The sequence below is a fragment of the Pongo pygmaeus genome, chromosome 8, assembly GCF_028885625.2.
Source record: "Pongo pygmaeus isolate AG05252 chromosome 8, NHGRI_mPonPyg2-v2.0_pri, whole genome shotgun sequence".
Classification (NCBI taxonomy): domain Eukaryota; kingdom Metazoa; phylum Chordata; class Mammalia; order Primates; family Hominidae; genus Pongo; species Pongo pygmaeus.
The window spans coordinates 21,817,442-21,829,615 of record NC_072381.2 but is presented as its reverse complement, the minus strand read 5'-3'; the positions used below and the strand labels follow the sequence as shown (position 1 = coordinate 21,829,615).

Here is a 12,174-nt window from a genome sequence, read left to right as displayed (position 1 = left end):
AACCACATTATTTCAAGAAGGAGGTGAAGTCACAATTCTGCAATAAAAGCACCATACTGAAAGACCAACAATAATTAAAATTTGTATACAACTTGACTGTAATATGGTTCCATAACAAGACAAAGCAGTATATTATCTTTGCAGGAGAAAAGTATCTGTTCAATTAAGAAAAACTTGCATTTTTGAAAATTAAAATTTAGAGGTTCCGAGGTGGCATAACATACTAGAAAGAGCACTAGAGGAGACAAAAGGCCCGGGTTATCAACCCAGTTTGACAACTTACTAGTTGTTGGGCAAGCTCCATCATGCCGATACTGCATGGAAATTTCTGTTGAGAGGAAGGAAAAAGGAAATCAGTGAAGAAATTGCCAGTGACTCAAGGGTAAAAAAAGAAATAGGCCAGAAAAATGGAGGGAAATTCACCTAAAAGTGTAGTTAAGTAGGCCACCTAGAACTTCAAAAACAAAAATTATAAGCTAATAATTGGGACGTGAGGGGGAGAACCAAATGTGATAGAATTCTCACAAATCTTAATGGGAGTGTGTGGAATGTATCTGTGTTTTTACAAAGAGTGAGGAAAAGACATAAGGGCTTACAAATGAATCTGTATAATAAGTGTCTGAGAATAAAAGGCTTCATTAATGGGAGAAAGTATGATTAGCAACATGATTAGCAACATGATACACTAATATGCTTTAGATCTTTTTTTTTTTTTTTTGAGACAAAGTCTCACTCTGTCACCCAGGATGGAGTGCAGTGGCGCAATCTCAGCTCACTGGGTTCAAGTGATCCTCCCACCTCAGCCTCCCAAATAGCTGGGACTACAGGCGCATGCTACCATGCCCAGCTAATTTTTGTATCTTTAGTAGAGACAGGGTTTCACCATGTTGGCCAGGTTGGTCTGGAACTCCTGACCTCAAGTGATCCGCCTGCCCTGACCTCCCAAAGTGCTGGGATTACAGATGTGAGCCACCACTCTAGGTCTAGGTCATTTATTAGATGAGAAGAGTTTAAGTATGATAATTTAGTTGATATATGACCATAAATACATTATGACTTATATAGCAGCATAAAACTCATTAAGTTATACTCAGCTCACTATCTTGAACCATTCATTTTTGAGAAAGATGGCTGGGTGTGGTGGCTCACGCCTGTAATCCCAGCACTTTGAGAGGCCAAGGCAGGCACTTGAGGTCAGGAGTTTGAGACCAGCCTGCCCAATATGGCGAAACCCCGTCTCTACTAAACATACAAAAATTAGCCGGGCACGGTGGCGCGTGCCTGTAATCTGAGCTACTTGGGAGGCTGAGGCACAAGAATCACTTGAACAAACAGAGGTTTCAGTGAGCCGAGATTGCACCACCGCACTACAGCCTGGGCGACAGAGCAAGACTTGGTCTCAAAAAAAAAGAAAAGAAAAAAAGAAAAGAGAAAGATAACAAATGAATAAGACATTATTACCCTTACTCTTTTATTCCACCCAAACGAGAAGAACAAGCAGAGGGTGCAGACAACAAGGAATAAAATACTAATAAAAGCAAAATCTGCTCAGAATATGAGAAATTAATTTCTATATGGCTTTCTGAGGGAAAAATAATTGATAAAACTAGGACCAAGGCTGCGACTCAAAGGACCTGGGTTTGCTAATCCTGGAAACAACTGATATGCCCTTATGGCTAACACTGTTGGCAAAAATTTTTTTAATGGAAGGACAACTGGGAATTCCTTGGATATTATTTAACCAAAAACATAGCCCCAAAATCCAAAACTTTTTGAGTGCTCCCATGACTCTCATGCTCATTGGTGCATTTTGGATTTCAGATTTTCAGATTAGGGATGCTCACCTGCTAAGTATATATAATGCAAGTATTCCAAAATCTCCCAAAAATCTGAAATTCCAAATACTATGGTCTCAAGAATTTTTAATACAGGTTACTCAACCTGTACTTTGAAAAGACAAAACAAAAAGGCCCGGGTTATCAACCCAGTTTGACAACTTACTATGCCCCAAGAAAGAAAGTGAATGCTAAAGCATCAACCCCTTGCAATTTGAGTTCTTTATGCCTCGTGTTCCATTACTGGAACCTAAGCTCGTGGGAGTTATTTATATCCTACTGCTCAAGGTCATCACCAAAGTCTGATTTTTCACACACAAAAAAAGCGCAACCTCCAGCATAAATGGGTTAATGAATATCAGACTTTTCTCAGAGAATATAACAAGATGGTTTTAGTGAAGAAAAAGATGTTCTCAACTTTCACTTTAGTAAACCACAAATTTTTGTAATGTGGTGAAGATAAATAGCGAAGAGGAAAGGACAGATTGTCAACTCTTCCAAAACTGTTTTTGATGTTTCAAAAGATCTCGTGCCTAACTGTTCAGAACCCAAAAAACTGTACGTCGGAAAGAGTTCAGTCAAAAAACGAACAAAACCTATAAGCCCCAAACTTAAAACTCTTAGAAATCACTTTTAGAAACACACTAATTTTCCATTTTGTACAAGTCACTATAAAACAGGCCATTTATCAGGACACACTTCAATCCATAATACAAATTTTAGAATCTAAACTCTGAATCAAACATTTTATAGGTGTTTTCTAGGCTTCTACTCTAATTTGATCTACAGTTCCCAGAAAAAATGTACTCTGCTACAATTTGAACATGTCATGAGAGAATTTTGATTACTATTAAAACTGATGCTTTTAGCCAATAATTTCAAGAGGGAATCACATTAGAACCTGACTCTACTCCTGCTTTACATCCTAGTTGTAAAGGAGAAATAACAACATCAAGAGGAGCTGTCCTATTTCACAAGGCTGTTCCAAGGTTCAAAAGAGAGAGTAACTAAAGAGTTCCTAAGAAACTTAAATGTACTCAAATAAGAGATTATATTAGCATTGCTAAGCTGAATGAGATAGCATTTTTTTTCTTTTCCATTAATGAAATTCTTTAATAATGGTAACTAGCCAGAATAGTTATTTTAAGAAAAAGATCATTAGCTTATCAGTTTGATTTCTCCAGTCTGGCATTAATCTCTCAATGAACCCATCCTACCCTATAAACATCACCTTCACAGTGCCACAAACACAAGCTTCCTGTTCCTATTAGGCTTTTCCCTCAAACAGACCTTTACTTTCTTTTCAGGTAATGTTGGCCTTCGTCTTCTGCCTACTTCAAAGTACAATTCAACCTCTCCATGATCTTTTCCAACTTAATAATACTTTTTATCATAAACTGGCAAAATAAATACTACATGAAAAGCTTTAAAAACAGCTGGGCCCAGTGGCTCACACCTGTAATCCCAGCATTTTGTGAGGCTGAGGCAGGTGGATCATGAGGTCAAGAGATGGAGGCCATCCTGGCCAACACGGTGAAACCCCACCTCTATTAAAAATACAAAAATTAGCTGAGCATGGTGGCGTGCACCTGTAGTCCCAGCTACTAGGGAGGCTGAGGCAGGGGAACTGCTTGAACTCGGGAGGCAGAGGTGGCAGTGAGCTGAGATCGGGCCACTACACTCTAGCCTGGTCAATAGAGCAAGACTCCAACTCAAAAAAAAAAAAAAGAAAAGTAAAGTAAAGAAAAGAAAAAAGGCTTACAAATAATTTGTCTTACAGCTTAGCTATAAACACTCAGAGGGCAAGTACAAAATCATACAGGATACTTCTAACCACATGACATACACTCATGAGACAACTAATGGTATTCATTCATTTTTTAAAATGATATTTAATATTTACTATGTCCAAAGCACTGTGCTGGCAGTGAGGATACAGTGGTGTATGTCAGAAACAGCCCCTAGCCTCAGGAGTTAGTATTATAGTGAATGTTATACTTTAAACAACAGGTGCTTACAAAAGTCATCTTCGACATTACTAAATTATCAACCTATCATTCAAGAAAGTCAATCTTTTACAAACAACATCATGAAAAACAACTTGTGATGATGTAATACATAATACAGTTGTCTTCTGTGTCTGTGAGATTCCACATCTGGGGATTCAACACCCTTGTATAGAAAATATTTGGAGGAAAAAATTGAGTATGTACTGAATGTGTACGGACTTTTTTTCCTGTCATGATTCCCTAAGCAATACAGTATAACAACTATTTGCATAGCATTTACATGATACTAGGTATTATAAGAAATCTAGAAAAGAATGATTTAAGTACACAGGAAGATGTGCATAGGTTATATGAAAATACTATGACATTTTATAACAGGAACTTGAGCATCTTGGACTTTGGTATTTATTTGCAGGAGGTCCTGGAACCAAGTCCCCGTGGATGCCAAAGGATGACTGTATACATTTTCTCCTTCCTACTTATTTATTATATGGGGGGAAGCTTCTTGTTGCCACAATTACTAAATGATTTCTCAATTTCAAATTAGTCCGAAGGAAAAATTAACTTTTCATACCAATAAGAAACACTATTGCTGAAAGTTAAAATATTGGTTCAAATTTGTTCAGGGATCTCTTTGCTTAAAGTATGACTGACATTACACTAGTGTGGTGTTAGACCTTCATCAGCAAACACCTGTTGAACTGTCTAATTAAATGGCTCTGGACCCAGGGAAAATGCATATCTCCATCACTTAAAACCTAAGAGAATTCTGTCTCAGTTTCTTGTCCTATATAAATAATGAGTAATAACACTTAATGCTTATTAACTGCTTAACACAGTGTGTGGCACATACTAAGTGTTCATCAGCAGTTAGCAATTCTTAACTTATTATGACTAAAGCAGCGCATGAAGCCAAGCCTCTTCTAGATAAGGATACGCTTTTTACTATTATCAATAAATGTTCTAAGTCCTAAAATGTTTACTAATGTATATAAAACTAAAGAATATATCTCAAATAGTTTTCAATAATCTTATTCCATGATTATAGCTTTAACAAGACATAAAATATCTTCAGAGTAATTTTTTTTTTGAAATGATCTTTTTAAGAAAAAGATCATTAGCTTATCAGTTTGATTTCTCCAGTCTGGCATTAATCTCTCAATGAACCCATCCTACCCTATAAACATCACCTTCACAGTGCCACAGTAGTAACAGACAGTTCCCCTGTCTCGCTCTGTCTCCCAGGCTGGAGTGCAGTGGCCCGATCTCGGCTCACTGCAACCTCTGCCTCCCGGGTTTAAGCGATTCTCCTGCCTCAGCCTCCCTAGTAGCTAGGACTACAGGTGCGTGCCACCACGCCCAGCTAATTTTTGTATTTTTAGTAGAGACCGGGTTTCACCATGTTGGCCAGGACAGTCTCGATCTCTTGACCTCAGGTGACCCGCCCACCTCAGCCTCCCAAAGTACTGGGATTACAGGCGTGAGTCACCATGCCCAGCCCCAGAGTAATTTTTTTTTTGAGACGGAGTCTCGCTCTGTCGCCCAGGCTGGAGTGCAGTGGCGTGATCTCGGCTCACTGCGAGCTCTGCCTCTCAGGTTCAGGCCATTCTCCTGCCTCAGCCTCTCCGAACAGCTGGGACTACAGGCACCCGCCACCACGCCGGGCTACTTTTTTGTATTTTTAGTAGAGACGGGGTTTCACCGTGGTCTCCATCTCCTGACCTCGTGATTCGCCCGCCTCAGCCTCCCAAAGTGCTGGGATTACAAGCGTGAGCCACTGTGCCCGGCCGCCCCAGAGTAATTTTTAAATACAACATTTAAAAAATTTCTTGGCAGACAAATTTCTTAGGTCATTTATTTTTGTGAACTAATACTTACAAGAATTTCCTGCTAAATTACTATGTTTACCTAATGGTAAGGTAAGAGATACGAATCCTTTTTTTCCGCCACAGGAGTACCACAAACACTGCCCTCTGAAAGCAACCATCCTATGAGGAACACTATTCCTCACACCTAATATCTCCCCAAATCTGTAACAGATAGGAAAATATTTTCAGGGATGTAAATCAATATCTTAATTTTATTAATTTGAAGATGTGTTTCAAATAAGCATTCCAATGTAATTTCTGAAATTCAGAAATTCCCAGATTATGCTTCAAAACTACAGAAAATCAGTAAAGAGGTCTCCCCACAAAAGCAAATCGAGGCTTTATTTTCTCAGTAAGGTACTCATGTGATTACTACGCCTCTTGCTAAAAATGAAGAGAAATTCAATTTTTTGATTAAATTTGTCTAAAGGTACTTTTTGTGACAAGTGGGCTTACTGCTAAGCCCTTCTAGTTTCGAAGGAAACATATAAATAAAAGCATACATTCAAATATGCGATATATTTAAACCTTTTCCATGAACTTCCTTCTCACTACAATTTATATGTATTTTCCCCCTCTAAAATAGTGAGCCTCAACCAGAGGTAGTTTTAGTCCCCTGGACACATTTAACACATTTAACAATGTTTGGAGACATTTTTTATTCCCACTGTGGGAAGGGAGCATATGATGATGCTCTTGGCCTGTAGGGGGCAGGGACTGGGGATTCTGGTAAATATCCTGCAATACACAGGGTAACACATGAAGACTTGTCCCATCCAAATTGTCAATAACGCTAAGATTGATAAATCCTGCTCTAGAACCATCCTTAATGCGTCTAGAGAGTCAACTCATTTCTGAATACAAAGAAACTCCTGGCTATGTGATCTTGGGTATCTTATTTTACCTTTCAAAGCCTCAGTGTTACCAGCTGTAAAATGAGGACATCTCATAACTGTTGTTAAATGAGAAAATAAATATTAACAGAACTGGCACATAACAAATCACAGTTATTGGTTACTACTTCTCACATCTGACCTTTACATATGATATTCTCTCTCTTGGACTGGTCTTTTTTATGTTTGTTTACTGAAGTTACTACTGTGTATTCACAACTATTAAAACAATCTAAAATTTTGTATTTGTAAAATAAACATGAACATTCTTCGTTAAATTGTATCATTTTTCCATACCATTTCCCACCTACCCTTGCCACCAACTAATAGAACAAATACAATCCATAATAATTTATCTTAGCTAAATTCTTGTTATTTCAACAATCAGAAATCTAAAACTAGAAGAAAGGTTTCAACATTTATTGAAAACCATTTATCTTAAATTCAAGATGCAATTTAAAAGATAAATGCTGACATTTCAGTTAATATCAACTGTTAAGGGTCTAAAAACATGCATTGCATTTTGAAGAAATTTTTAAAAATTGAAAACAACATTCATAATACAAATTGCAAGTTACGGAAACATCCCGATGGTGTGAATAACAATGTATATCAACTCACTTGTCTTATAATAAAAAGAATGGTAAAATCATGAAGTGTATTTGAAAACAAAATTAAATCATTTCAGGTATCTCCTGAAATAAAATGTGACTGCTAGATTCCATAAATTAAAGTCATTTATCACTGATATAAAAATGTCTCAGGATAGAGTAATTCAAGTAGTATCTGTGTGAGGAGTCGTTTAGAAAATGATGACTAAAATTCAAGTTTAGAGAAAGGGAGCTCAAAACAAAACAAAAACCAAAGGGTGAAAACTCTCACACCCTAAATATAAATTCTGCATTTAAAAAAAAAAAAATACTGTGCAGGTAAAACAAAAATAGGAAATAAATTCTAAGTGTTTTGTAAGTAATGAATGACCCATAGATTGTTTAGCCTACATTTAATTGAGTAAAATCAAATTAGTGCCAAACATCTTTCCCAAAAACCAAATCATCTAAGACTTTAAGATATTTTTGTATTTTCCATTAGAAAATTTAAAAACTGAGAAATTTCACTTTAATTAAATGTCATTTATTAATTCCAAGTATTATCGTAACAACAGTTGAAAACGTTTTGAGACAGAAGGAGGGAGGTGGTGGGAGTGAAGGAGAAAAATAATAGGCAAACCCCTACCTGAACCAACTGGAGATGAGCCAACACTGAGGCTCTGTAAACTTCCATTCCTGAGCAACGTAGGAGATTTCTGCAGACTAGAGCTTGTTATGCTTCCTGCAGCTGATGCTACAGATGATGTTGGTGAAGCAGAAGAAACTGAGAGATGAGAAACATTCTCTTGATTTTTGTTTCCTTTGGGTCTACCAGGCCCATGCTTACTTTGTTTATTTCCTTTCCTTTTCTTTTCCTTTACAGTTTCTTCTTCTATGCCAGAAGTTTGAGCCCGCTTATATCCTGCTGTAGGAAGGCTGGAATTACCCAAATCTCCAGGTGAATTTTCAAAGCTTTTAGGCTGAGAAGTAACAGCTGAGGTTGAAGGGAGGCCAATTAAGGTACTAAAACTATTTACCCCCCCTTCCTGGCTTCCAGACTCTCCTTTATGTACATCTTTGGTTGTTGATGACTGTTGGGAGTGAGAGTAACTGTCATTACGCAGATCTGAGTCTGTAAAGCTCAGGAAATCCTGGGGAGACTGCACTGAACTTCCAGAAGATGATTTTACACTGCCTGGAGTTCCTGAAAAACTGCCTGTAGTTAAAAAAAAAAAAAAAAAAAAAAAAAAAATGGTTGGGGGGCGGGGGGAACAGAAAAATTGGATGCTAAAGTTCCCATAAGCAGCAGACATGATATAATCATTAAAGAGAAGAGTTAAAAAAATTAACTACAACACTTAGGACATCAGTATTTTAAGACTTGTCAAATTTATCCCCAAAATTACCTTTAAAAATATGTGTCATTTTGTAGATGGTATTAAATGTTTACTGTGGAATTGCAAGCTATTACTTAAATAATTATTAAGATACAAGATGTGCTTTATTTCACCTACCTTTTGCCACAGCAACATTCCGCAATTCTCCCCCAAACACCTCATGTAAGCCTGAGGAAGGACTAGAGAACAGTAGTCTCCTTTCCACAGTCATGCAAGAAGACCTAACAAGACTATAATCTGACTCTAAATGTCTAGGGGAACTTCTTTTTTGAATATTGAAGGTATGATTGAAAATGTTCCCAATATACAATAAGAACTTAAGATGTTTCCTAGGTTATGAGTTCTAAGTTTTAACTTTAAGACATATCAGTGATTGTTACTGTTCAGCTGAATCTACCACAATAGAAAATGGATTTGACAAAATAATGATCATATGGAATCTAATCTATACCTCACATTCTCCCAATCGAATTTTCATGGAACTTCATAAAGAAATCAGCCATCACTGCTTATTCTTTCTTTAAAGAACATCAGTACCCCACCATACCATTCTAAGATATAAGAACCTTAGGCTGGGCGCAGTGGCTCATGCCTGTAATCCCAGCACTTTGGGAGGCCGAAGTGGGAGGATCATGAGGTCAGGAGTTCAAGACCAGCCTGACCAACATGGTGAAACCCTGACTCTACTAAAAATACAAAAATTAGCCGGGCGTGGTGGCGCGTGTCTCTAATCCCAGCTACTCAGGAGGCTGAACCCGTCTCTACAAAAAAATTTAAAAATGAGCTGGGCATGGTGACGCATGCTTGTGGTCCCATCTACTTGGGAGACAAAGGTGGAGGCAAAAGCTAATTGAGGGTCTGAAGCAGGAAGAATGCTTGAGCCCAGGAGGTCAACCTTGCGGTAAGCCGTGATCACACGACTGCCCTCCAGCCTGGGCAACAAAGCAAGGCCCTGTCTCAAAATACACACACACACACACACACACACACACACACACACACAGAGTGAAAACCTAGAAAACAGGTTAGTGTGTTAACCTGTTAAACTTCAAACTTTATAACAAATGCATTATTAATCAACAACTTATTTACTGAGACCTATGTAAATCCCCTAAAAATTGTCCAGTATTTGTTTATCTACTAAAAAATGTAAACCTTGATTGTATTTATTTATTTAGTGGGTTTTATTGTTTGTTTTTCGTTTTTTGTTTGTTTGTTTTTTGAGGCAGGGTCTTCTTCTGTCACCTAGGCTGGAGTGCAGTGGCACAATCACGACTCACTGTAGCTTCAACCTCCCTGGGTCAAGCAATCCTCGCACTTTAGCCTCCTGAGGAGCTGGGGCCACAGGCAAACGTCACCAAGCCTGGCTAATTTTGTTTCCCTGTCCAAGGAGACAGAGTCTCACTCTGTCACCCAGGCTGGAGTGCAGTAGTGCAATCTCAGCTCACTGCAGCCTCAACCTCCTGGGCTCAAGCAATCCTCCCACCTTGGCCTCTGAAGTAGCTGGGACTATAGGCATGTGCCACCATGCCTGGCTAATTTTGTATTTTTTAGAGAGACAGGGTTTTGCCATGTTGCCTAGGCTGGTCTCCAACTCCTAAGCTCAGATGATCCACCTGACTGAGCCTCATAATACTGGGATTACAGGCATGAACCACTGTGCCCAGTTCACACCCAGCAAATTTTTAAATTTTTTTAGAGATGAGGTCTTACCACATTGCCCAAGCTGGCCTCAAGAGTTCTGCCCGCCTCAACATCCCAAACTGCTAGGATTATAGATGTGAGCCACCACGCCCAGCCAACCTTAATTGTTTTTAATGTTTAGGAAATATAAATAAAAAACATTTATGGAAAAGACGCCAGAAACAGTGTCTCACACCTGTAATCCTAGCACTTTGGGAGGCCAAGGCGGGAGGATCACCTGAGGTCAGCAGTTCGAGACCAGCCTGGCCAACATGGTGAAATCCCATCTCTACTAAAACACAAAAACTGGCCAGGCATGGTGGCATGCACCTGTAATCCCAGCTACTCAAGAGGCTGAGGCACAAGAATCACTTGAACCTGAGAGGCGGAGGTTGCAGTGAGCCAAGATCACGCCACGGCACTCCAGCCCAGGCAACAGAGCGAGATCCCATCTCAAACAAAAAGAAGGACTGTTCTACAGAACTCAAAGCAAAGCTCCATCTTTTATTATTTTTCTCCCCAATTTTAAGCATTATTCCATATCTAGTTAAACATTAAAATTACAATTCAACTCTGGAAGCACAAATCATATTATAAAAGGAAAGAAAAAGTCACTATTAAAAAAATTTAATAGGAAACACTATCTTTAAAGTAATCTTACTACAGCAATTAATCATATAATAATCTAGAACATCCATTAGTTATAAGTTCAAAAAAAAACCAATTATTTTACAAAGCATAACTATTATTAACCATCTTAAAAACAAGTATTTTAACTAAAACATCACTAATACCTTGAGGAAAAGGGCTAGCTGCTGACACAGTTGTTCCTGGATTTCTTCCACCACCAGGCTTTCTTCCCCTTTGACCTGAGCTGTGAGCTGAAGATTTCTTCCCTTTGCCCTCTGACCCTCTAGTCTCTGAAACATCTTTTCCACTAGAGGTGTGTGCAGAGACTTCCTGGAAATTTGCATTTGTAAATCGTGCAGTAGTATCTTCCAAGCGCTTCAATGATCCAGATATAGAGTTGTTGCTAGTGCTTGTATAAGTCTAACATTTTGATTCAAAAAGGGAAGGAAAAAGAGTTGATTACATTTTAGTTACAGAAAACAAAGGGTGCCACATTAATAAGAACTTGCAGAATAAACACAAAGTTTCTGTTCTAAAAATAAGTCAGTTCACCTAAGAAAATAATCCAAAAACAATTTAAGTCTATTATAATTACTTAAAAGAAAAGAAAAAGCATAGATAATTTAAAGATGGCTGTTTCAGGATCAAATTGCAACAACTAGTAAAAGTATGTATTAGTTATATTTATGAAGTGACACAGTAATACTGAAGATACTCATTTGTCAAGCAACATCATTTTTTTTTTTAACAATGTCTACACTTCCTAGACATGAAATTAAAATAAGCTTTAGTGTTCAACACAGGAAGGTGACAATAAGGGAACTAAGGTGCTACAAATCCATTAGAGGACCATATCCATGAGTTATAAGGCTAGCGGAGGCCAGAGCAAAACTTTTTAAGGAATTCAGGTGAGGGCCCCTTTGCAAAAAAAAAAAAAAAAACAGAAAGATTTGAAACAGAAATCATTTTTCCAATTGTTATGTTGAGGAAAAAGTTATATATCGCAAAGGTAAGATTTTATAACTATCCCTAAAAGTGGTTCTCAATCATTCCCTTGATCTGCATTTGTTAAGGAAAAAAGATGAAGATTTGTATAAATAGTTTCCAGTTTTAGCAATCATTTTTAATACAAGGTATACCCAAATAATGGCGAATAAAATGACTACATGAAAGTGTATTATACCAGATACACATTAATCACCATGTTTTGAAATCAAAGGTTTATAAAGTCCATAAGGGCAAAGATTTTGATTGTTGCCATTAAGTTCA

The 12,174-nt window shown here is 37.8% G+C and overlaps 1 protein-coding gene across 27 annotated transcripts in view; it reads right to left on the bottom strand.

Annotated features, from left to right (window-relative positions):
• The window catches only part of MLLT10 (MLLT10 histone lysine methyltransferase DOT1L cofactor), a 225,987-nt gene that overhangs the window by 63,398 nt on the left and 150,415 nt on the right, over positions 1 to 12,174 (bottom strand). For 21 of the 27 annotated variants that reach the window (XM_063669626.1, XM_063669632.1, XM_063669625.1 and 18 more), the window contains 3 exons: positions 11,070 to 11,325; positions 7,842 to 8,411; positions 284 to 328 (listed from right to left, as the gene is read on the bottom strand). In XM_063669626.1, coding sequence (XP_063525696.1) covers positions 284 to 328; positions 7,842 to 8,411; positions 11,070 to 11,325 — 871 coding nt within the window. The remainder of the gene's footprint in view (positions 1 to 283; positions 329 to 7,841; positions 8,412 to 11,069; positions 11,326 to 12,174) is intronic. The other 6 variants (XM_063669633.1, XM_054437328.2, XM_063669635.1 and 3 more) reach the window with 1 other exon arrangement.